This window comes from Gasterosteus aculeatus, chromosome 1 (assembly GCF_964276395.1).
Source record: "Gasterosteus aculeatus chromosome 1, fGasAcu3.hap1.1, whole genome shotgun sequence".
NCBI classification, from domain to species: domain Eukaryota; kingdom Metazoa; phylum Chordata; class Actinopteri; order Perciformes; family Gasterosteidae; genus Gasterosteus; species Gasterosteus aculeatus.
Genome location: NC_135688.1, coordinates 10,210,513 through 10,236,623, shown reverse-complemented (window position 1 = coordinate 10,236,623; position 26,111 = coordinate 10,210,513). Strand labels below are relative to the sequence as shown.

Below are 26,111 nucleotides of genomic sequence, written 5' to 3'. Positions count from 1 at the left end.
TAGGGTCAGAAGTCAGAGGTGAACCCCAACAGTGTGTGGGAAACGTGCTGTGCCGTTTGGTGTGCCGCGCCAGGCAGGGAAGAGAGGAAAGAGTTCAGGCTGCACCGTTTCCTCCCTGGACCCCACTACAGCCCCTTAATGGGGCTACTGGGGTCAGCAGGACAGAGAAACTCAGGCGTGGTGCTGGTGTTGGTTACAGTTTTGATTTATTGGACCAATTTCTTCTCCAAACGTGAGCTTGTTTGGGCTGAGAGGGAGGCAGAGCAGACTGGCTTAGGCGGAGGGGATCAAGAGAGACGCCGTACAGGATGATGTGGGGAGATTGCATGCGTACTTGTCTCTGTTCATGCGCTCATGTGTATAAATGTGTCTGATGTCTGTGTATGTGTGTGGCAACCTAGATCCCTTGCTCAGTGTGCTTTAGCTTGAAGCATTTATTAGGGACTGTCTAGCCAGTGCAGTGTCAAAGGAGCTTAAAGTGATTTATTTGAATGGGTAGAAGGAGCTGGTTATTTTGCCGGAAAATTGCTGTGTATTTTAGAAATGGTGGCCCTGATTTTGTTCAGTGGAAGAGAAAAAGCCTGGAAGGCCATACCTTGGCTGCTCTGGGAAATCTGTGATAATAACTGCTTTGGACAACTGACGGTGATATGAAATATTTCTAGAAAACATAAATAGACGGACTCCAACTGAGCACGCATGTAAGGTTTAAATATAAGAACTCACTGACACATACGCATCACCAGTCATATCCATGCGTGTGTGAAATATAGCATTCATGGGGAAAAGTGCATTAAGTTATTAACGATCGTTTCTCTTTAGGCACTATGAACATTGATGTGGATTTTAATTGTGTTTTGCTTTTATTTTCTGCTTTGGTTCTAAGGAACCAGTTAAATAACTCTATATATATTTGAGTAATACTATGGTATACTAGTTGTGACTGGGAAGCTGGGGTTCTGCCTGGTTTTTATATATGTGGATTTCAAGCACTATGGGGTTATGGCCTGTTCATTGTTGTGTGTAATAATGAAGAGTTTATTGTATCCCACATCTCAAGTCGAATTAAAGCTCTTTGCATTGCTGTGTTGCTTTTAGACACTTTTAGATCATTTGATTTCTGGTAGATACGGTTGACTATCATCAGTACAGGAAATTTTCTTAAGGTACAACCAGGGTAAATATTTGCATTCAAAATAACTATTTCAAATATAAATATTTCTAAATATGGAAATATTCTAAACACTTCCATATTTAGAAAAGCTTACAGCATACTGATGCTATGCTAACACCAAGCAACATTTAGCTTTGCTAAAAGTTACCATAAAAACATGATAAGTTGTTGTTGTTGTTGTTGTATTAGTATGTGTCATCTTTCTGCCCTCCGGCAGTTAATGAGACCTCAGAATACTGTCTCTATAACCAGGTGTCTGTGCACACACTCCCTCAACCACGCACACATACAGGTATTCCTATGAGCATACATAGTATTGCACAACACTCGTGCAAACAAACATCATTTAAACTTCATATGTGGTGATAGATTTATATTTTGTTTCACACACAAAACAAAATGAGCATTTATAGCTGTGAGGGTTAAAAGCAGCAGTACGACTCAATAAGCTGGTTTGTGAACTTGTTGATTGCTCATAAATCCTTCAATAGTTCTTCATTTTGTAAATAACCAATTGTCCACTGTAGATACATTTAAGATAAAATCACAGAGACAAACACAATCTGTGGAAGTCCAGAGACGTCCTGAGTTTCATTTGTTTATTGAAACTCCAAACAACAAACACCTAAAAATAGCGCAGTGTTACTTGACACTCTGAGTCTCGTGTGTAGTGTTGCTTTTGTGAGCTTCAACCATAGTCACCTTGAAAAAAAATCTATATTTCAAAATGACAGCTCTCTTCTTTAGTCTTTCTAGCTACATTTTATAACATCGTTCCTAACAAATAAATTGCTTGTAAATGTCGTAATTAAGTGAATTAAATCTTCACATCACACAATACAGACAGTTTGAGTTCGTTTTTCAGGAAAACGGATATGTAGTTTAAGCTGAGAAGTAGAAGTAGGCATGACGTGCCTTTGTGTCTCTGGGTGTGTGCGTGTGTGTGTGTGTGTGTGTGTGTGTGTGTGTGTGTGTGTGTGTGTGTGTGTGTGTGTGTGTGTGTGTGTGTGTGTGTGTGAGTGAGTGAGTGAGTGAGAGAGGAAGTGACATCATGGAAAGTGAACGCTGTGCAGAGAGAGGCTGCAGCCCCCAGGTGGGCTCTATGATTAAGAGATTACGGAGGAAATGAAAGAGCTCCACACACACACATTCCCAGGTGCACATGCAATAACCAACCCAAGCCTTCAGTTTGTGTGGATCAGTGTGCGTCTAGAAGGTAGAAGAAGTTAGGTCACGGGGGTTACCTGTCCTGGCCGGAGTCAAGCTTGTAAGGAGCTGAATCAGCATGGCTACAGGCAAACAAACCCCAAATAAGCCTCCTCCTACACCCACTCATCCACACATCAAGGGAGTTATCATCTCCACCTCACTTTCCTAACACTTTGACTTCATTTTTCACTCTTGACAGTTCAATTTCACGTGGGAGCTCCACCCAGGTCTGACATTTTCCACTTGAGCAACTTCATTCCATTGTATGAAGATGAAACAGCTTCATGTGCTCTGTTACTATTAGTTACACGTGTGGGGATCAAAGAGAAAAGCGTACACAGCTTCCACTGCAATCACAACATCACAGCAACATTTGAGAAGGTAATTGTGCTTTCGTTGAAAACTTTTACAGGCAAAGAATCGGGCATCTTGTGGGGCACACTCCACATGTTGTCCATATGCTCTCATATTGTATAATGTTAAGGTGCAGTCGCACTTCAGGCAGACAAACACCAAAAGGTTCTCATGCAGCTGCTCGACTCCGGAGCAGATCAGCAGCTACACGCGCTGAGGCCTCCTGCTGAGAGATCCCACTGGAGGCTATTTGTCTCTGCCGTGATGGGCGGGGGGTGGGTTGTCCAAAGGGGTGACCAAAGGTCAGCTTTTGTCTCAAATGATGAGCAGGCTAATGACGAATGAACTGTGGAAAACTCAAGGCACAACTTTCATCCACTTCTTTCCTATAGTGGGATTAGGGGAGTTATAAGTTATCTACAGTAAGTTACATATTTAACTGTGTGTGAGAGAGAGAGAGAGAGAGAGAGAGAGAGAGAGAGAGAGAGAGAGAGAGAGACACAAGTATTGTTGTCATGGCAACTAAAATATGTATTGACTAAATTGACAAAATTTAATTTGGTAGCCCTAAGTCAGCAGCAAACAACAATGTACAAGGTACAAGATACAAAACAATGCACAATATGAAGATACATTTTAAAAATACACAAGATGAATGAAAACGTTACTGAAGTATAAAAGTATGAATAAAAATTGAGTGCAAACAGACTGTGACCTGGATAGGTTGGGTCCTTGCTGATCTTGCCAGCCTTCCTGTGTAGACAGCTAGCATACAGCTAGCATAGAGCGGCCTCTAAAGGTCGTCTGTTGGGCCAGCGTTTAACCCTGTAACTGACCGTCCAAGTCAGACCCGACCCTTCGGGGGAAACAAGTCTCTACAAAAGGATTCAGGAAAAAGGGGGCCGAAAGGCTAAAGACAGAAAGGTGGGAAAAAACGTTTAGCCTTTTAATTAAGCCTAAATGTCAAGAGTGTGGCTGATGTTTGCAGTGGGGACACGAGGCGGAGAAAAAGGTGAACAAACACACAGAGGCCCACTCTGTCCAGAGAGGACATAATGACACACCAGCTGAATTCCTTCAAACGCTGGGGACAAGCCTTTCATCATCACCACCTCACTAATGTACAGTGTTTTTATGCTTAGCTGACCTCTGAGAAGGCAACTATGATCTAATATCTTTTACATAACAATAATTTCCTTTCCACATTTTTTAAATCTTCATAATGACTTTCTTTCCATTGTTTTAGTTTTCTGGCCCACAACTTTGGTGTTTTGGTTCACTTCTTCTTTTTAGGCAGTTGGTCGCAGCGAGCAACTTGATGGTGAACATAGTGGAGTATTTAATGGCTGAAAAGCCAAATATTTCCCCCAGAATGCTAAAGGAATTGAAGTGCATATTGGGCATCCAACATATGGCAAATACAACCAATGTCAATGTTGCTTAGCAGCTGCTAAGAGTAGTTAGGTTTTAAAAGTGCTGAGATTATAGTGTATAGACTTATTATTTGTTGCACTTTGACATCTACTCACATTCTACTGGCAAGAATATCATACAATGTCCATAAACCAGCGAGAAAGCTTCACAGTGGACAATCTTCTGCATGAGAAGACAGGCAAAGACTAGCACAAAGAGAATGACAGCATGAGGCGGGGCAGAGTTTGTATTTGGAGCTTTTTAGGAGATGTGGGATGAGAACACAATTACAGGAGCTTAAGGGAGGCCAGTGGGGGAAGCGGAGCTGCAGGAATGGATGAAGGTGCATGAGCCACACTCACCTGCACAAGCGGTCGGACCAAAGCACAGGTGTTGCACACCTGGGCCTTTGGATGTCCCCATTAGCCATATAGATTGCCCTACTGAGGTCAATGACCCTCTCTCCAGTTACAAATACAGAGGGGATTTTGAGAGGTAGAATTAGGACACATTAGCAAGTTCTGGCTGAAAAATCTTTTATGTTCACAGTAGTGTGTATTACATGTAGCACAAAATAATGTACTAATAATGTAATAATGTCCATCAACATTGCTCGGATCACAGGGTGATTAAAAGGTTGTTTTTTGTGTGAAAAACAGACCACAACCCAACAATATTGAATTTATTGTGACACACATCGAAAGCAACAAATCGTCCCATTTAAGAAAATGAAGCCGGCATTCAATTTCAATTCTTGCTTGCTAATCAAATAATCCATTATTTTAAATCAATTAAACCTTGCTTTGTACCATTACAACACTTTGAACCATGACCATTCACCAGTAAACGTTTTACAGCTTCATGAGACACAGAGAAGATGTGCACAGACATCTCTTTCATTTGTGGATATATGGGAGTTTGGTCAGTGATGTCATCCATCATGGCCTCTGACATCATCCTTAGGGGGCGACTGTTTTCTCTCACTGACACTCTGCCGCAGGGCCAGCCAAGGGCATGAATGAACTTGCAACAGCAAACGGCAGAACTTGGCGAAGGGCTCCTGTATGCATACATACTTTTAGAGTTTGGACAGACAAGTTCCACTGACCTAGATTGTGCCTCTTTTCCTGGGCTTCATTATGATTATACTCCAAATTAGACCTCACCCCTTGTGTTTCATTTGTATCTCATATGCTGGTCATTTTACACCTGGTTTACATTTAATACAGTTTATAACCTTTAGTAAAAAAAACAGACCCAAAAGCTAAACTAAAAGGGACAAGGCATAGAAAAGTGGGAGACTTAAATGATAATGGCATTATCTTTGTATGGAGAGGAAATGTTGTCAGACTGTTTGGCAGGTGTGAGAAGAAATTGGTAATAGGGAAGAATTTGGCATATATTTGTGAGGTATATACGAATGTGAGCTACAAGTTCTGAAATTCAAGGTAAGATGACATTCAACAATTAAGGTGTTCATTCTTGTATGTGAGATACTAATATATATATATATATATATATATATATATATATATATACGTAGATATGCAGGAGTGAGAGATAATGAGGTTTCCTCCCTTCTCCACAGAGAAATTATCAAGTGTCATCAGGACGACTTGATTTGGTTGTGTTGACTCCGCTTCATGGTCTGTTTTACCCCAAAACAGACTATAATGTAAAAAATGAACACCATGATGTATTAAAGAAGATTTAAAACTACGCATTGACAGATTGAGACCAAAAATGTTTCCGTAAATCATGTGAGATGTAGGTAAAGTTTCTTATAGACTTCTACAGAATCTGTTATTTTTTCTACCGCAGGAGTCGTCCGCTGCTTATCAATAGAGAGAAGCTAAGTACTGACCGGGAGGTTTCCGCCTGGTACACACACACACACACACACACACACACACACACAATGTAAAGAAAAGAGCCTTGTCTAACCCAGCAAGCCTCGGCCTTTGTGTCGTGGCAAGTCTCTTGATGTTTTCTGCAGGGGTCTTTTTTTCACTTAAGCATTTGTCGAAAGACAAACTGACAGTCACGTCCGCCGAAGGACCCTTAATTAAGAAATATGGTTTCTTATTTGCATTGCACGAGATGAACGGAAAGAAGGCACTTGCAGTCAGCTACAGAAGAAGGGAAATGTGGCGCCACTTTTTACGCCGAGGACCTGCAAGATGATCTCCACAGCAGATCTGTATGAATTCCACACATTGTGAATGACATCATGCAGAGATTCCTTAACAAGTAGCATCAAGTGAGAGCAGATAGGACCTTCCATATGTCTTTATGTGTCATAACACGACTGATTAATTGGTTGGATTGGAATGGGGCCAAGAATTTCAGCGGAACACATTTGGGCATGTTGCTGATTGAAATAATGTGCCGTAATGCTCAAGAGTCCAAGCTGTGACACAACTGACTGTGAAGTAAACATAACAACTGATGGGATGAGATGGCATGTTTTGGATAACAGGAACCTACAGCAGATTAAGACATTATCACATTGTCTTCTTTGTGGCTCTATTTACCTTATTGTTCCCTTTCTAAATTTAGAATTAAACCTTGTTTACTGCACCAAACCGCTGACCAAAAATAACATTTTGCTGTCTTCCTTTTCCCCCTCAGGCTGGGGTGTGTGAAAGACGGAAGGAGGACAAAATTGGTGGCGATGGGGTGAAGAGAGGTGAGTTTGAACACTGGCAGTAGAAGATGTATGGAGGAGGCTGCCCGGGCTTAGATAGCCATCTGCCACTGGAGAGGTCGCAAGGATTCTTTCCGTTAACAAAACCAATCATCTCATCTCCCCTGAGCACAATTCTTACATAAATAACCTCTTTCTGGATGACAAATGTATTTATTGAAGAACCAAATCATGCACAACTATATCCTCAAAATGACGATGAAATGAATAAACACCTCTTAAAGGCTGTTTCATATCAAACATATGACCTTCATAAATGTAGCATTTATTGCTTGTATTGCACGGCATCGGTTTTAGTCAAGTGAACCCAAAGCTACCGTGTATTGCTGATCTACATACTGGGCAGAGCTTTACAGCAAAGCCTGGATTGAATAAGTGTTGCAGCCAGTCCACCATGTGGGAATGTAGCAGTACAACTGGCTTGCGTGATCCGGCTTGCAGGCTCTGCTCTATTTCGTTTTCCCCCGTTAGCATCACTTTGGCTTGTAGGGGTGTGGTTGCGATGAGATGCCTGGGTTGCTACTGTTTGGGGTTTGCTTGGACCCTTGAACTCATCGACATTCTTCGGCTCCTTTGGATCTCGGTCCCACTTCAGTACCTCTTCGTGGCCACCTACAGAGAGAACTTACAATAGGGGGAAGCAGTGGAGTCTGTAGTTATCTCCAGTAGGTTTTCTTCTGTGCAACAGTAGTAACACTTGTTATTGAGTGTTGTTGTCTGCTAAGTGGGCCTCTGGATAACTTGTTTTGCCATCGATCTATTTTAGTTAATCTCTCAAAAGCACCTTGTCTGCTGTGTCCTTAAAGGAAGTCGCCAGCATGTAACCTTCACGTCACTATGACTAATTATTGGGGAAATGGTTGACTTCTGTGAAGCCGGCTTCTGAACTTTACAGAGCAGTGTCTCAGTGTTTTGTTTTTGAGACGTTGTATAATGTTGAATAAACTGCATAATACAAATCTCAATTGGGATTGGCTCGAACTCTCCCTCAACTCTCATGGATAAGCAGACATAGCTGAATGGATGGAAACCATGCTGTCAGTAGGGTGTAGTCACGATAAGATAACCATCCCATTGTGGTTTAATTTTCCTAAGTAAAATGCACTACAATAGGCTGTTACCTATTTATAGCTCATTACAACTGTCTTCATAATGTCAAGAAAAAAGAGACGTGAACTATGAATAGCTAAAAGGAACTTGATCTGCTAGACCTTTCTCTTAAGTGTGACCCTCAGTACGACTTCAAGAGATGCTCTCTGACTCATTCCTACTCATTTCAAAGAATGCAGTGTTATCATGAGGCTGCCTTTAATTCAAAAAGCCTGGGGTGTCTCCCGTAATGTGTGACGACCTACAACAGTTTTCCCCTGCAGAGAAGGCACAGATTGGAGCACAGTGAGGCGGGATGGAAACAGAAGTAAACAAAACAGCCACTGTGCATTGTACGAATGAACATAAATACACCCCCTCAGTTTGAATCATATCACACACATATCTCTGCTCCAACACGTAACCGTCTGTCTGTCTCATTCAGTTTTTGTTCATTTAGTTTTGGGTTTGAGATTTCTCAAACCTCAATTGCGTCTGCAGGTGAATAAATGCAAAACAAACTCATATTCCCTCATTAATGCATTGAAGCCTTTTGGCTATGTTTACACCACAGTATGCCTTAATAGTCCTTACTTCATTGATGTCCTTTGTGTCTGTACATAAAACTGCATGTTGTCGGGCGTCCATCTGTTTTACTGTATGGCCTGTGACTCATGATGTGACGAACACCTTTTACATTTACAGAGATGTCAATCAACCACAGAGCCCACCTGTCTCCCAACTATCCTCTGGAAGATGACTCAATGTTAGCTGTAAACATTGTGAACGTTGTTGGGTTTTTGTGGGGCTTCCCCAATGTGCTCATCGTAAACACATTTGTTTTGATCTTGGATCCAAACTGTCTGCAGGCGACACGAATGATCCGCCCTCCTTTCCAAGCTATTTTCTGCTTCACACAATCTTTCTGAAATTAATCGAGCAGGCCTCTCCGCAAGCCACTTTTTGTTTGCCCTGCAGTTAAATCAAATACCTTCACTGATGACGTTACCTGCAATAGACGAGAGGACAAGAAGGAGGACAAGAGAGAAACAATGGACACTGAGACACACACAAAGGTAAGCAGAGCACCTAATGGAAGCAAAAGCCTCCCTCTTTTCTTTCCGCCTGCTGCACACCTTTGAGGCTAGTCTTTCTTGTAGCCCACCTTAGGAAAACATCCGTGCCCCCACACGACGCTGATCCTTGTGTTTCCTTCTGTCTTTAATCTTCGAGAAAAGAGCTTTTTAAAAGGCTCGGGAGGATGAGGGGAACTGCCAAGGCAGAACAAAGACAGGGAGGAACTGGGAGTGATAGTAGCAGCGTGGAACGCTCTGTAATTTATCACCTGTTGCCTTTGGACGGCCCTGAGCTCTGGGTGAGTGTGTGTGTGTGTGTGTGTGTGTGTGTGTGTGTGTGTGTGTGTGTGTGTGTGTGTGTGTGTGTATTTTTCTAGAACCTCATGAAATATTAGTTTGAGCACAATTTGACAATTTTAGAATTCTTACATGGAGAACGTAGTAATGTGCTTGCCATAGACACCACATTTATACATATTTCCGCTTACCATAGATTTTAACCTCACCAAAATGTCTTTTTACATATTGCACTTTGGGTGCTTTCATTTAGTTTTCTAAATGCCAAACATAGATTTACCATAGTAGATGTCTTACATACACAGTGGCATCAAAGTAAGAGTAAGAAAAGAGAAGTAATATTGTAGAGAAAAAATACTAAAATATTCCAATAAATACTCAAATGAACCAAAAACCAGTCAAATCTGGTTGTGTCTTGTCATGTTGAGGCGTGAGCATCTAATCAGGTAGTCCTTTTAGCTTTGCCTGCCACCTTGTGGCTTGCTGTTGGACCTACAGATATAGACCTACTAAATAAAGAATCAGTCGTTTTTAAATGTAGACCTTAACAGCAATAGCCAATGTAAATAAGTGTGACTACAAATATCTTGAATTGACATTTGTTTATTAGGAACATTCTTATCTAGTGAGTGATGCGCGAGGTTATTCCCAAGCAAACACAACTTATTTTCAATACAAATCGTCGCATTGGTCGCGCTCGTCGTCTTCCAAATTCCCACACCGCCAGCAACACGGGAAGGCATCACCAGACGATCGAATGACGTAGCGCGCCGCTGCCGTGTTTGGCTGTGGTCGAAGCGAGGACGCCAGCAGCGAAAGGATCAGGGAAACCTCTAGCATCGTAGATAAAACACCCCGAAGAGGTGGGACGCCAGTGGGTACGGTTGTCACAATACCAGGAGAACGTTAAGAAAAAGAGGCCCGTTTGAAGCCTCCGCACAGCGAGGGTCAACATGTCTGAGACGTACGGTACGTTTGTGCGCCCTTAACGTTCTTGGAAACACACACACGCTAATACTGCTTCTTAGCACGTTGCTAGTGAGCTAGCTAGGTGGTTAGCTTCTGTTAGCCGCAGGCTGCCACCTCACCGTGCCCACCGGCGCGTTGGTGATGGTCGCCAGATTGTTTGCGGACATTTCCTCCGGAGGGGGAGCTGGTCGGCGACAGCTGGGCGTCGCCTTACAATTAAACGGGCACATAACGGTTACGTCCTGCGACGGCGGAGCGCCGCGCTCCCTTAACGCGGCGTGAGAAAACGGGCGGTGACACATTGACCAGGTAAAAGTTTGGGACAAAACTTCAGACGCAACGCGTCGGTACCGCGTCGGTACACTGGGAACGTGTTTAGCAGGCGCGGGGGTTACCTGAGGTTATTGAAATAAAGGAGCCCGGTTTCCCTCGCGACCTGCACTGATGTTGCGGTCGGTCTTTAGTATCCGTGAAGCACTTTGGCTACGAGGCCTATGAGGAAGTTGAGCAGCGATGGCGGTGATTACCTGTAGAGCAGCAGCAGCTGTTACGCGTGTCGCTGGTTCTACATCCTGAAAAATGGGTTTCAGACAGTCCACTTTGCACGGGAGAAGACGGGGCTGCATTATGCACCACTGACCGCGAGTCATGACTGTTACTGTTCCGCATGAACGGAAGAGCCCATTTGAAATGGATCACTATAAAGCCTCTAATGTTGCACTGGGTCACGTACACCGCCCTCCACTTCTACTCCCATCAGTTCTTGTATGAAACTTGATTCCAGTGGGCAGTATTTAGGGTAAAGTGGCAGCGTTTATGGAAGCTGGGATAGTTGGTCGATTTCTGTTTCTGTCTCCGGTCCTGGAGGTCCAGTGTTTGGAACTGGCAAAAAAGTCAATGAATACAGAAGTGGATGGGCTGGTTAGACTTTTCTTTTGGTCTCTATGGCACTGTTCCATTAGTTTATCTTGTGTAGTTAACAAGATGTTCTAAAACAAATCCCATTGTGTAATCTGTCAGTTTTTAAGTATACTTGCTGGTTTTAATCCTGATTTTAAACTGCTACTTTTTATAAAAGCAAACTCTATTTCATATAATGTATTTATTTATAGCATATAGTCCACGTTGCTCTATGAAGGCCAAATGTGAGTATTTGTTTAGTCGTTGATTAATGAATCAATACTCCTTGTGATTTATGGCCTAATCTATAAAACAATCCCAAAATAGAGGAAATGCCCATCTTATCTCTGGACAGAAAAACCAACAAACACACTCTTGCTTGGTATTGATTTTGGCCTTCTGTTACATAAGACTTTTTGAATCATATTACGTTCTCTCATGAATGATGATCAATGATGATCCCTGCAATATTCTGCCGTGTCCAATAAGGTAAAACCTTGTCTATAACTTGGAGTGCAAATTCCCTGTGCGTTTTGTAGGTCGGTCTGGGCCTCGGTGTGATATGTGTGGTCACAGTGTAGGTGAGTGCGGATGTCGGTGTCGGTCTGTTCCCTCGAGGGTTATCTAATATTGATGTGTAAATAATACAATAGCCTGAAAGGCTTCTACTGAGAGGGCAGCGCTGCACTCCTCTCTCCCTTTTGCTTTGACGTATTGACAGCTTTATTGTCATATGCTGATCTCTTCTGGGGAAGTGCTGAGGCCAGCTTTTAAAACCCAAAGCTGTTCGCTTTTGATTTTGTCAGTTCAGTATGTGTGGTAATAACGCTGGCTGCTGTTGCTTGTAGTCACCTGGCTTTAGCAGTTCTGTTATCCTAAATATTTGTCCTCTAATTTATGTTGCCTGAGAAAACACCCGCTTCAACCAACAACGGTGCACCATGAACTCAGCTGGCTGCTGTTGGTGTTGGCCGATGAAGGTGGCTCTAAGAGCGCGAGCATAATGTGTGCAAATGCTACACGAGAGCTAAAGATCGAGCTCATCTGCACTTCTGGGTTTTGAAACTACTGTCTCTGTTGACTTTAGCTGGAGCTGAACAGTCCCAGGATGTTCACCCTGCTTGTGATCTCTGCAGTAGTCACCAATCATTTGCACACACTTTTCATCACCTCATCTCCACGCTGTCTCATGTCCAGCCTTCGGATGTAAATGGCCCCTGGCCTCTACTATCTTCGGTCACGGCACACAAAGGCTGTCTGTTCTGTGTGTGGAGAGCCTTGGATGTCAGGGCCCGGAATCAGTTGGACTCTGGGTCATATGCCTGGGTTTGGTGGTAAGGCCCACTCTCCACAACAAGTCTAGAGCCAGCTGGTTGTTGTCACACAATCCCACCGCAAGTCAGTTAACCACAGCAGCTTTCAATAACTAAAGCTTTGTTTTTGCTTAAATGGCAGGTTAAGTGCTGATGCTTCTTTAAACACAGCCGTTTTCCACCTAAGACCAACATCCACATTCACATTCAATCAGAATCATAAGGTAGAAGGTTATACCGATTTACATGCAAGTCGTGGTGATCAGCAGGGCTAATTTGAGGTTTGTTGGGTACGGTGCAAGTTGAAGCTCAATGGGATTACGATTAAATCTAAGGATTGCCTCTGGGACGTGTAGAGCGCAGCAGGTTCCCATTCTCCCCTGCTGTCGATGTTGCATTGATCTCCACCTGCTTCCCCTCTGCCTGCAGACTTCCTGTTTAAGTTCCTGGTGATTGGCAGCGCTGGGACGGGGAAATCCTGCCTCCTCCACCAATTCATTGAGAACAAATGTAAGTTTTATCTCACCGACTTATATTTACACGCAATATGAAACATTGTTATACTGTTGCGCAGACAGAGATTGACACGATCACTGTTACTGTTGTTCATTTCAAGCATTGTTTCATCACAAACTCAACAATAAACCCTTTCAGACCGTTGTGAGGTTTCACTCACTTACTTTTCAACAAGTTCCTCCTAAAATAGTTATTTATAGACCTCCATGTACAGTCAAAACAAAAGAAGAATAGTAATTGTGTGTCTGTCAAGGTTCCTAACATTCACAGTAGGTAATAATGTATCAAGCAAGTTATAAACATGACATCAGCATTCCGTGTACATTTCTGATTTTCCAATTCAAAATAAAACCCTTTAATTTTTTACTTTTTTGGAATTTGATTGTAGGAAGGTATAAAGCTGTGCAATCAGTCATGATACACATCTGTTTTCCATGTAGTTAACTCTGATATGGGCAATTTTTATGGATTTGAACTGACCTTTTATTGTACCATCGCTTTTAAAGTTGATATTTTTTATTTACTGTGAATGTTTTGTCATGGCTGTCATTTCATGGTTAGATTACAATTACTCTTAACATTCCTGTTCCACTTATTGTAATCAAGTATAAAACCCAAACTAATAATGCTGTACAAATTTGAGTTAAATATACACTTTTATCTCTGACCGTGTCAACAAATGTGAACATCATACTCTTCACAAAGTCGGGACTTATTGCAGAGCTGTTTTACAAATGGAGCACGGAGCCAAAGCAAACCTGTAATTCAGCATTCCAGTGTAAAAAAGAAGACTAGTCAGTAAGTGCTAAGCATGAAAATGTTTTTTCTCACAAACATGTTCATGTTGATTTGAATGGAGGTGTATTAGGACCCTGTGCTGTCCCCCGGAGGGGGAAGGAGGACACGTTGTGCTAATCTCATGCAGACTCCTTTTAGCCTCTAACGAGGATGTGAGCTGTTTTGAGGCTCACAGCTTACGTCTGTTGAAGCACATACAACTCTTCCCCGTGTTGGTGTGTAAGTGTGGTCCCCACTATGTCTCAGTCTTTAAACTGCACAAGAATGTGACACTGTTTTTCACTCTCTTTTCTCCGCCTTCCTGTTGCAGTTAAACAGGACTCCAATCACACCATTGGCGTGGAGTTTGGATCCAGAGTGGTCAACGTTGCTGGAAAGACAGTCAAACTGCAGATCTGGGACACTGCTGGGCAGGAGCGATTCCGGTAACGGTCCACCACATTTCCTGCTAAGGGCTTGGCGAGCTGTTTTACAGATAAAAGGTTGATCTGAATTACTGAGCACACATGCTGTCTTCAGTTACCCACAGTGGAATTTGGAGATTCCAGGATCTCTAAGCAGCTCCATTAAAGGGATGATAACCAGTTAACAGTGATTGCTTCTCATTCACCTTCGTCAGCCAGATTTCTCCTGCTGACATTGATTTTGTGAATCTATTCCTCTTTAACCACAATCTCTGCATTCTCTCCACAGCTCGGTAACACGCAGCTACTACAGAGGAGCAGCCGGAGCGCTTCTCGTCTATGATATTACCAGGTACACACTGTCCAACTGCATAGTTGTGTATCTGAATAAATATTGTTCATATTCTTAAGGGAATTAACAGTGGGGCACTCGCAGCCAAGGTGTGTTGAAATAGGACCTGCATTTTTAATTGACTGAGCCATGAAGCTGAACTTTAAATATTTTAATTTCCCTATATAGTGGTGCTCAGTCTGTCTTTGTCTCAAAAAGCTGTATTGTATCCGTTCTACCTCTAGAAACTCTGCAATGTGAGTGAAATATGATTACCAGAACCCCCACACAGGCCTGATTTTCATCAGTGAAGCGATGGAGGGGTTGTGAAGTCGTGAGTGAGACGGAGGGACGGGAACGGAATACAGTTGGAGTTTGTGGGGATGTTTGGGCCGCCGAGGAAGGAGAGATGTAATACAGAGTGATGGGAGCTGTAATATTGAGGCGGCAGCAACTAACGGGAAAGAAAAAGTCACAGAAAGTCTCCCCTTGGGGGGAGGGAGGGAGGCGCATGTGGAGAGAGATGATGGGGGGGGGCGTGCGGGTGTTGGAGACATGTCTCACTTCTCTGAGCTAAAAAGGGACAGCAAAGTAATTGATGGCGGGAGAGAGCGTGTAGATGAGGAGTTACATCATTGTTTGGCTGTTTAGCAGCTGTAAAACATTCTGCTGATTAACACCCTTCTGCTAACCCCACGGGCCTCATGTTACCATGGATACCAGGGTCCCGTCACCATAGTGACCAAGAAGTGTCTATGCAAGTAGAGGGCAGACCTTTCTGAATAACAAATTACTTCACACTGTTGGTATATTGTCGTGTTAATAAGTTGGTCTTTATTAAACATTGACAGGTATTTCAAATGCTAAACTAAATATTGTTTTTGTTTTTTTTAATTTTTAGGGGAAAAAATTAATACATTTCTTATTTGTAGGTGTGTTACACAGTCTGATATATCTGAGGAACTGATGAATTTATAATCTGGTGTTTCACAGATTTATATAAACAAAGAAGCTCATTTATAATATAACCAAGAAAAGTAAATAAAAAACCTAAAAATGCATTTTTGAGAAGCTGCGCAAAACATACGTTTGATAGATTTAAAGGGGAGTTAATGAATTACCACACAAAGTCAAGAGTACTTTAAAGAGCCACATGTACAACGTGTTTGTGACTTTGACCCTTGAGTTTACACGACAATAAACCAGCCACTTTGCCGTACTTTGTCTGTCCTTCTCACAGTCGGGAGACGTACAACGCCCTAACCAACTGGCTGACAGACGCACGGACTCTAGCCAGCCCCAACATTGTGATTATCCTGTGTGGAAACAAGAAAGACCTGGATGCCGACAGAGAAGTGACCTTCCTGGAAGCGTCGCGCTTTGCGCAGGAGAACGGTACATGATGTTAAATCTGACTCTGATTTTCTGCACTATCGTGTAATTTCTGCCACCCCACACCTTCCCCACTCCATCTCGAACATTTTCTACATTCTTGTTCATTTTTTTTCTTTTTTAAAATCTTCATAGAGCTGATATTCCTAGAGACTAGCGCTCTGACGGGAGAGAATGTCGAGGAGGGTTTCCTGAAGTGCGCTCGCATCATCCTCAACAAGATCGATTCAGGTACACCGCTCATCCATCACTGTTTAGGATCTCTGCACTCGCATGCATGCGGAAGGTTGCTGAGCTTTTATAGTCTCACTACTACGTCTTCGTCGCTGACTGTACTCATCGCGGTTACTCCCAAAGGAGAGTTGGACCCGGAGAGGATGGGTTCAGGTATCCAGTATGGAGACGCTTCGTTGAGGCAGCTGCGACAGCCAAGAGGCACCACCACGCAGAATAAGCAGCAGTGTAATTGCTAGGGGTCGGGGGCCCTGCCCTCACCTCCGCCCACAGGCCCACACAGACGGGACGCTCCCTCCAGGTCAGTGGCAGGTCATAGCCACAATTCTTTACCTTTCAAATGTTGCACATGCATTGATATGTGATTCCTCTCTTGTCTCTGCTACAGCCCTGGGTGTTTTTTGGTGTGTTAGACCCATCGCCGTGCAGTTTCACACACCCTGGATGGGTGGTTATCGAGATCACTGCAACCCTTGACCTCTGACCTCTGGTACCGCCCCCACTCCCCCTGTGTCTGGGCAGGGAAACGCCTCAGTGAGCGGACGCTGGGATCATAAAGTAAAGCCACCGGACCAGGCAGAGTCCCGGGTTGTGTGTACGGGCTCCCCTGCTGTTGTTTTACCTTTGTGCTTTTCATTCTGGTTTTATTATCACTTACATGCTTTCTATGTTTGCACATTGTTCTGTAAATTATTAATGGCAAACTATTTTGGGCATATTCATTGTTCAACCTGAATATGATTTCAAGATAAGTTTGGTTTTGGCTTCTGAGTTGTAATATCCTTGAAGGCACTCGTTGATTAGTACTATTCGTTACTTGAGTTAACTTTCACGTGGATTCAGACATTGATGTTGACAATTAAGTTTTTATATATTGAATGAAGTTGACTTGTGCACATTGCGGATAAGAATTCATCTACAATATGTCGAAAACCACACACAATGTAAGTCATTGGTGAGGTTTCTCCAGCTGTATTTTTGTCCTGATCCAAAGTGAAGCAGCTGCTCAGTGTTTATACATAGTTTTATTTGATTTATTCGAATTTGTACAAGCCCAAACGTAGAGCCCAGTTCTTTTACTCATTCTAAGACGTGTGTTCTGTTGAGACATTTGACCATTTGGTTTGGATTCAAATGCACCACTATAACATAGTGTTGGCTTGAGTAAAAAAAATTGATATTGTCAACCTACGGTGTATAATTAAGAGTTACCGTGTCTCTACACTTTTGGAGGAAATGGTCCAATCACGTCCTTCGACATCCACATGAAAGTCTTGTGGGTCAGGTTTGAAGCACAAAACGTCACTATGTTTCTCAAGTTCCGGCCTGTAAATTTACATAATCAGATGTATCGAATGGTCGCATGCGTCCAGTGTCTCTGGTCCTATCCAGTGTAGGTGAAGACAGGGTCATAATTATTGGCATAGGTAAAATGTTCGACCGCTCATGCTGGGCTCCTTTTTAATTTACGGCGCACATTCTGTGTCGGGGGCGTCACAGGAAACAGTTTGCCTTCGCGCCATGTGTGGGGAAACTTTCCGCCCACTCGCTTCTCTCATGGAGGTTTGACACTGTTGTCGTGCAAGGTTGTAAGTGCGTCCTGGTGAGTGCAGGAACGCTGTTTTTAACCTTCCAAGTACTTCTCTTTGTCGAGCAAAGAAGCAGCAGCTCTGCTACAGCGTTTGCCGAGTCCGCCCAGATGTTTTCTCCTTAGAACCGACCCCGCGTTTCCCCGGAGAGAAGCAGGGAGTTTCCACTCTAGCATGGGTTCCTTTTTTCCGGTGTGGCCAGTGGTGCCACCAGTGGAGAACGGGGGTTGCAAGTTTATAACATAAAAACATCCTGTCCTGCAGTCGAGTGGAAGGCGCTGTGCTTCTGTCAGAATCACTGAGAGCAGGTCGCCCCGGACACCAGGATCCAAACTAACTACCCGCGGGTCTTATTTCCCCGGTCTTCTCCCCGTGTTGGCACGTGGCCTCACAGGCAAACCAAAAGCGTTTTTTTAAGTTCAAAAAGGCAGCCGTGCAAACATTATAGTACACAATAACAACAGACAGATCATTTTGTTTTTTTGTTTTCTCATAAAATACTGGCATGTGTGATAGTTCGTCTCCTTCTGCAAGTGCACTTTTACTTTTTAATTTCCTGTTTTCTTTTGTGTCTATGCTGCAACTATAGAATTGTACATTTTATTCAACTTGACAGTAAACTGTAATAAAGATTTTAACTGTACACATTTTATAATTTCTTGCTAAATAACAACTGAGCTGCTTGATTTGATTTCCTTGCTTCTGCGTTCACATCTTAGTCGTTAGTATTTGTTTGTGGAGGTAGGGAGTAAGAATATTTACTTCCTGGTCTGTAAGAGACCGTTTCTGATCACTCACATCCACAGCTTGTCATTTCTAATCAGACATGTGAACGGTTGACTGCCGTCGAACCGGTCCGCTTGCATCCATCCGTCGATTATGAGCATCATTTGTCACTTCCTGTCTAGACTCAAATCATGTGATGAACGCAGTCCGACTCAGTTATTGTTTAGTAACCAAGGTTATGTAATCAACCCCAAATACTACTGTACATTTCAGGTAACCGATGCTGTAAATAAGATTTGTCTATTGAGAGTGAGTGTTGCTCATTGATTGTAATGAATATGCAATTCCCAGTAAACTGCTTGTTTTTTTTCAGTTAATCCGTTACTTGTCTCCTGGTTGTTATTGTCCATATGTGTCCCTTCTCTGTGACGGCAGGTTTGTTTGTTAACCCAAGTACACTAGATCCTAAATATGCGTCCAATCCAGTTTTTGTAACTCCAGTGCGCAATACTTTATTAAACATTAGGTTTTACAGGCAGCAGATTTAAAGCTTCAAATTTAACAAAAGCTTTCCATCGACATGATTCATTTTGCGCCTCCATTCAGTCATTCTCTCGGGGTGACGTTAGGATGTTGGAGGACTCAGAAGAGTAAATGCCCTGTGTCCAATTGTCTGGATTTATGCTCTCTGATCAATGAAGTAACGGCTAGAGTGGTTTAATGTAGCTGAAGTGGATATATAGACTTGATTTATTGATCCTAGACGGGCTGTCAAGATGACTTCATAGACAATTTGCATAATTTACTCAGCAGGCGTGACCACTAGATGGCGCTAAAACCCAAATGTCCATATGTCATATACGGATTGCTCGTTTTGGTCATGGTCCTTTTAGAAGCTATACCTCAAACTAACTTGTGTAAAGGAATATTTATCAGCTCGTTGTCTAAATTTGAAATATCAGTCTTAAAACAATATTGAATAAAACGCCGTCATAGCACTCGAGTTAGAAACAATTGACACTTGATCATGTATCACTTCATCTTTTTATTTACATATAATGGGACGTATTGATGTGGGTAGTTAAATTGGAGACCGTAATACAAAGAAACATCTTCCATCAACAATCTCACACAGGTGGACAAAAGGGGAAGCAGTACATATTTCACAATTGCCTAATCTTAAAAAAAAAAAAATACAAAAGTTCAACAGTAACATTTGAAACCACCTTTGGTTTGGAGAATAAGGTCAAATTTGAGTCATTTTATAAACCTTAAAGGTGAGGAAAGGGAAAGTTCATTTGTCATGAGGCTTGTAGGAGGAATTTAAAAGCCAATTCATTTCATGGATCTTACACACGTAAATGCTCCTCAGACAATACAGTGACAAAAAAACTTGGAATGCTTTGTTACTTTCACAATATTCAACATACACAAGATACACTGTATGTACACACCATACGACACAGTACTGCTTTGTGTAAAATATACTTTCTACGTCCAGGTTTTTATTCCCGTGTGTGTTGTGTGACCAACAAGCACCATTTTATGTAATGTGTTGCAACAAAAGTCATCTAGATCATTCGATACGCAATGAAAACAATTACAACATGGAGAGCCTACATAACCTACAGCGTTTATCATCGTCAGCCACGTGGATGTTACCACAGGTTCCCATGACACCGTCAGAATGGCCCTCATGCCAAGTACACTCGATTCAATTCTGAACTCGCTGTGACGGGTCAATTGTTCTCAAAGGGCTTCCTAGTTGTAGTTTACGTGTACTTTGACCCAGACGCAAACTGAGCTACAGGCTCGACAGGTCAAGCGCCGCATCACTGGCAAGGACTTTCTGCACAGGGATTTATTAAAATGGGCTTTTGCACGTAGTCGCTCTTGAGGCATGGTGCTTGTTAGTTACAATGGTGCCATTAAATGTAGGTTGAGGCTAATGAAGGGAGGGCAGGAGAGAGCCGTGTTTCCACACGGCGCAGTGATAAATGCAAGGACTAATTGGTTACTGAATGAAATGACTCATTTCTGAAGCCCTTGGCTTTGGAGAAGTGAAACTGACCATTAGTGTTAACATGATGAAATGTTAAACACTCAAATGCACAGCCTTCAAATACTGGCAGATGTTGGAAGTATAGGAAATTCAGAATATTGCGACATATAGACTGGTGCTGGACAAACTCCCCATCATAAGTCCATATGAACACAACATTATGCATTTCTAGTTCTAGAATCCCCTCCTCCTGTTTTGCAAAGGGTGTGGGGGGGTCTGCTCTGCCGAGACAGGAAAGGGATTTCCAGAGTGACAGGACAAGGAGTGGGGGAGGTGAGGAACGAGGGCAGCAGATTAATGGGCAGGTAGGATGTTTTCTACTCAAGCGACTGGAGCATGAGGAGCTGCTTGAGGACCTTGGTCTGACTGGTCTCCCTGATCTCTCCAGCCAGGAACATCTCGTCCACCACCGTGTACACCTTAAAGTGTCGACAAAGGCAGGGCATTAGAGGGCGGATACGAGAGGATTGAAATGGCAGCGCAAATCCCACAGACCACACTGCGTGTTGCTGGACCTGAAACCCAAGTGCTATTATCTTTATCCCTACACCTGAAAGGTTGGAGCTTCCTGGAAAACTGGCTGAGACGGTTTCCTGTGGTCATTACTCAACTCTTTGTCATCAAAATGTAGAAATAGGGATGACAGAGAAGAAGCCGTCCTTTTCTGTGTCACGCACCAGGGAGAATTGAATGGCTAAACTTGTGAAAGAGCAGCTGGGCATTGATCTATGAAATTTGAACTACTCTGTCCGAAAAACATTGATTTTGTCTTATTTCTGGGTGTAACATGTCGGTGCTTGGTTCAAGTCCTGCACGTGGGCGGCTGTTGAGACACTTCAGCGATTAGTAAGAGCTCTAGCAGCAGTTGGGGAGCAGTTTAGAGGCGCTTGCTGCTTAGCGGTTCTCTCTGTGAAAAACATACATGTATTCCCAACTAGAATGGTTGAGGAAAAGAATGACTGCTTGAGTTGGGAAATAGTGTCAATTTGACATTGATTGTGATGCTGCGTTCACACCAAAAGCGAAGCGAGTTATTCGCGCGAGTAGATTCCATGCTAAGTCAACGCGAATGGCCCGACGCCGTCTTGCGAAAGCCAATCAGTGTTGAGAAACTCTGCTCGTCATCCCTGCCGCCCTGCTGCCAAAGCGTAATACACTTTATGAAGCTCTCACACACTCGCGCACACACACACACGCACACGCACACACGCACACACACACACACACACACACACACACGAGAGAGTGAACGGCTGTAAGTTAGTTGGTGTCTGACCGCGAGACGCCGGCACTGAGCCGACACAACAGGTCATCAGACCGGCTGCTGGTCAGCATGAAGCAGCGGCAGACGCACTTCCTGGAGGAGTCGGTGAAATTCAAGCTGTGTGAGGAGACGGATGATGCCCCGAACCCAAACACAACACCGCTTGCGGTTCCGACGTTTGTTTAATTCACACAATAAATAAAGAGCTGAAATAGCGGCTATTTATTTCCATGGTGGATAGGGGAAAATATTATAACTGTCTTTATTGTGACTAGTAACAGATAAGCCACGCCCCCTTTCAGGCGCGAATAAAGCGGGACGCAAATGAGGCGAAATAACTACAACTAGTCGGGCGAGTAAAGCGTGGCGAAAATTTGCTTCGCTTTTGGTGTGAACGCAGCATGATGAAAGCAACATTTTCCCCCTGCCGTCTGCAGTGGTCTGTTCTCTCTCTCTGATCAAGGCAATTCTAAAAAAGGAATACAATTTGTTTGTTTTGCAATGTTCTTACCTTATAGAAGTTGAACACAAGGTCCAATTCACACACATTGTGGAAATACTCATTCAGCACCTAACAGGAAAGAGATGATCGGTAAGAATGGCAGACTTTTCATTTCCAATCATAGAGCAGCTGTGTCGATAAAGCAAGAAGAAGCTTAGATAACAACACTCAATAACACTTACTCCACCATATCTTCACACAGCTAATAGTTGTTTGCTGCTATATTGATGTTTAGAATATAAAATACAGCTCATTTAATGTGATGCATTACTGCAGATTATGTTGATGCTGTAGTTGCAGAGAATTCCCTTCACAGCAATGTGAGAAGCCAATTTCAGGATACAACTATAAGCAATAATTATAAGCAACAATAGGCTTAGAAAGCGCAGAGTAAGATTGTTTAGCCTTTCAGAATGCACTTACTTGCATTTCTTCATAGTCAAACATTACACGAAATGACCTTCACTCTGGAGGGCGCTGAATACAAAATGGTTTACTGTTTGTCGAAGCCAAAAACAAACAGTAGATCCTACTATAAGCTTCCAATTGATATGCATTCAATTTGTAAAACTAAATATCATAAGTAAGGGAAAAGGCTGTTAACCATGAATTAAGCAAATTAAGAGATCGAACACGATCACCATCAGCTGCTTAAATTATACAATATGTGACTGACGATGGTGTTCTATTTCAAAGCATTATCTGCTACTTGTAAAATAGAAATAACAACATGATTATTATTTAATCATTAGCTGATTTTATTTAAAGCAACATCTGAATTGAGTACAATCAAACTGGAACGGACATTATTAAGAAACCTGCAACGTTCTTCTGAAATCTGTTTGCACATTACAAAAAGTGAACACTGCCATTTCAGTGTTTGTGTAAGACATGTGCGGTGAGTTGCTATCAGACTCAGTTTTTAATTAGTGATCAATTGGTTATTTTATTGCTGGAGGCTTATTTCCAGCATCAATATAATTAGTGTTATCGAACAGTGAAAAAGTCAATGATTCCCCCTAAACATAAGAATGCAAGAGGACCTTTATTCTACTAATTTGTACTGAAATAGACTGACATGATGAAACTATGACTCATGTGTTGTCCTTGCAACGCTCCATATTCTGTTGAAGTATTATGCATCTGAGCAATATACATAGTACAGTGCATTAAATGTTGTTTGAGATCAATTCGTACTTTAAAAAAAATCCACGCTTGATATTATGGAGCTGCGAGACAGTAGAGGAAATGTTTTGAAGGAAATCATTAACGGACATTCCCCCAAACAATCAGACCATGAAAAGTAAATCATCATAGTTCACTTACTAAGTATGTCATGTGTTGTGTATTTCATTTACCTCTACAAAGTTGTGGATCCCCTCGAGGTATGCCAAGTTGTTATCAGTCACATCCACACAAATACAGAAGTATAGACCAGCATAACGCCGGTAAATGATCTTGAAGTTCCTGAACTGTGAGAACAAAAAAAAAAAGAAAAGAAAATCTTCTTTACAACTTTTTCCCTCGTATTGTGACAACAGCAGCTTTGCCTGGCAAGAAGCTTCCCAGCTTCACCCAGTGCATCATATACTGACTACCTTGGAAATAAAAACGCATCATAAAACTTGTCAGTAGACGAGGATTTTTATTCTGTTTTGACGTTTACCAGAACACCATCCATTGGCTGAATTTTATTTTCTTTGAAAGAGGATTTGTTTAAAAGTAGCTAGTGGAAAACGTTAACAATGTGGGACACTCATCAATCCCCCTGTAATTTTACTAAGAAGCCATAACAGTAAGTATTAACAACGGCATGGTTCCAGTGAGATCATTCCGACGGTATTTATAACAACGTTCTGGTTTAACTGAACATAGGAACATACTGTTTAAGGTCACAGAATCACCCAGAAAAATAAAACGGTGGATCGATACATATGATACTAAATAATCACATACCTCCACAAAATTGGTGTGTTTGGCATCTCTGACTGTTACCACAGCATGCACCTCCTCGATCAACTTCTGCTTCTCATCATCATCGAACTGCATGTACCATTTGGCCAGTCGTGTCTTCCCTGCTCGGTTCTGGATGAGGATGAAGCGGATCTGTGCAAAAAATTAGAAAATGAAAAGTGACACGGTGAGATTACGACAGAACTAGTCCAACGTTACTCGTCCCAGAGGTCTAACGTTAAGTCATTTGAAAAAAAGATAACGTTACGTTACTTCATAGAGAAGAAATATTAGACTAGCGTTATATAACGTTAGTGTTACTTTGTTGGTTATTGGCTTTCACTCGTCTACAATTAAACAAAGCTAATACTATCTAGCTACATGTGAGTAACGGTTATCTAATACATCTGCAGTATTTTATTATTAAGCTTTAGCTAACGTGTAAGCTCGCGGTAGCTAAACCACACCCATTTTGGTTGACAGCAAGATTGTGAAAGAAGTCAAAATGATTGCCGGACTTTTGAGCGACGTGCTTGTCGGTGTCAGTGATAAAACATTGTGATTTCCGATCTGAGGCTTTAGCTTGCTACGGTAAGTAAGCTCACCTGCTAGCTGACTGGCTAACGTTTTCTAACTGACTGAATGAAGACGTTATCCAGCCAACTCTCAACTGCTAGCAAACCAGCGGTAAAACACGACTACTATTGGAAACAAATGCTGTTCATATGTGACATATTTACCATTGTCTCCTAAATATGGACCTGGCACGCTCCAGAATAGCACGTTCCCGAAGAATTTTGAGAGGATTTGTTCAAAAATACATCAGTAATTTCTTCGACCGCTCGTCCGCTATCTTGCCCGAGCTAACAGGAAGTGAACACCATTAGTGAGCTGCGGTGCATGATGGGGAGAGTAGTTTACATCGTGATATTTAGAGCTACTCGGAGGTCATGTTGCACTTCAAGAACCAGCATCCCTCCGTAGTTTCTTCACTTGAATGGCATTTTGGATCACATGATAAACTCTTTTCTTTTATATTGCAGAACAATGTTGAAATGTAGATTCTTATACGAATTCCAAAAAACTGTAGTTATAGATAAAAATTACATTATAAAACATCGACATATCTCAATCAGTCTTAACACTTCTGTTTTTGAGGAAACTGAAGGTTATATGGAAATGGAACTCAATACTATTGTCCGGCTTAACATGTATTAACATATTTAACAGCATCCGTTTTACAGTGTTACAACACCAAAAGAAAAAATATATACGCTGTATACATATTTATGTTTATTTGTATTTCATTTTATGAACGGTATATCAGCAAATTCTTCACAATAGTGTGTGTGTGTGTGTGTGTGTGTGTGTGTGTGTGTGTGTGTGTGTGTGTGTGCGCGTTTGCCTCTGTGTTTGTGTGTGTGCGTGCGTGTGTGTGTGTGTGTGTGTGTGCACGTGCGAGTGAGCGAGCAAGCGCGCTTGTGTGTGGTTATGCTCCAAATAACTTTCATACACTGTATAAAATAAGACATCTTTCCACCTCTTGAAGTTACATCGTTTGTGGGTGTTTTCTGCAGAGTCAGGGCTCAGGGTTTGTTTACTTGTCTAGCTGGGCAGCCATTCACTGCAGAACATTGCCCAGGCAGCTTGGACAGCTTGCCTCTTGGAGCATTCAGGGTTTTTTAGGGGGTCAGTGGGGGATGGGGAAACTGTGATTGTCAGGGATTGCACAATTGTGGATGAAGGAATGTGCTTGCTCTCGGGACCCATTAATATTTCTGCTACAAATACAAAGGGGAAGGCAAAACCAACCAGCGAATTAGCAATAAACATACCCTT

The 26,111-nt window shown here is 42.4% G+C and overlaps 2 protein-coding genes across 2 annotated transcripts; one reads left to right on the top strand and one right to left on the bottom strand.

The window, feature by feature from the left end:
- The first annotated feature begins 10,004 nt into the window (after positions 1–10,004).
- On the top strand, positions 10,005–18,868 carry rab4b (RAB4B, member RAS oncogene family). The gene is made up of 8 exons (XM_040174004.2): positions 10,005–10,288; positions 12,931–13,011; positions 14,126–14,240; positions 14,509–14,571; positions 15,791–15,945; positions 16,078–16,173; positions 16,300–16,477; positions 16,565–18,868. The coding sequence occupies exons 1-7, from the start codon at positions 10,273–10,275 to the stop codon at positions 16,413–16,415; spliced, it is 642 nt and encodes a 213-aa protein (XP_040029938.1). The 5' UTR covers positions 10,005–10,272; the 3' UTR covers positions 16,416–16,477; positions 16,565–18,868.
- Positions 18,869–19,516: 648 nt separating this feature from the next.
- On the bottom strand, positions 19,517–25,274 carry ap2s1 (adaptor related protein complex 2 subunit sigma 1). The gene is made up of 5 exons (XM_040174018.2): positions 25,013–25,274; positions 24,276–24,425; positions 23,678–23,791; positions 22,329–22,388; positions 19,517–20,972 (listed from the first exon to the last, which is right to left on the bottom strand). Exons 1-5 carry the CDS (start codon positions 25,013–25,015, stop codon positions 20,871–20,873), a joined length of 429 nt encoding a protein of 142 aa, XP_040029952.1. The 5' UTR covers positions 25,016–25,274; the 3' UTR covers positions 19,517–20,870.
- Positions 25,275–26,111: the final 837 nt, after the last annotated feature.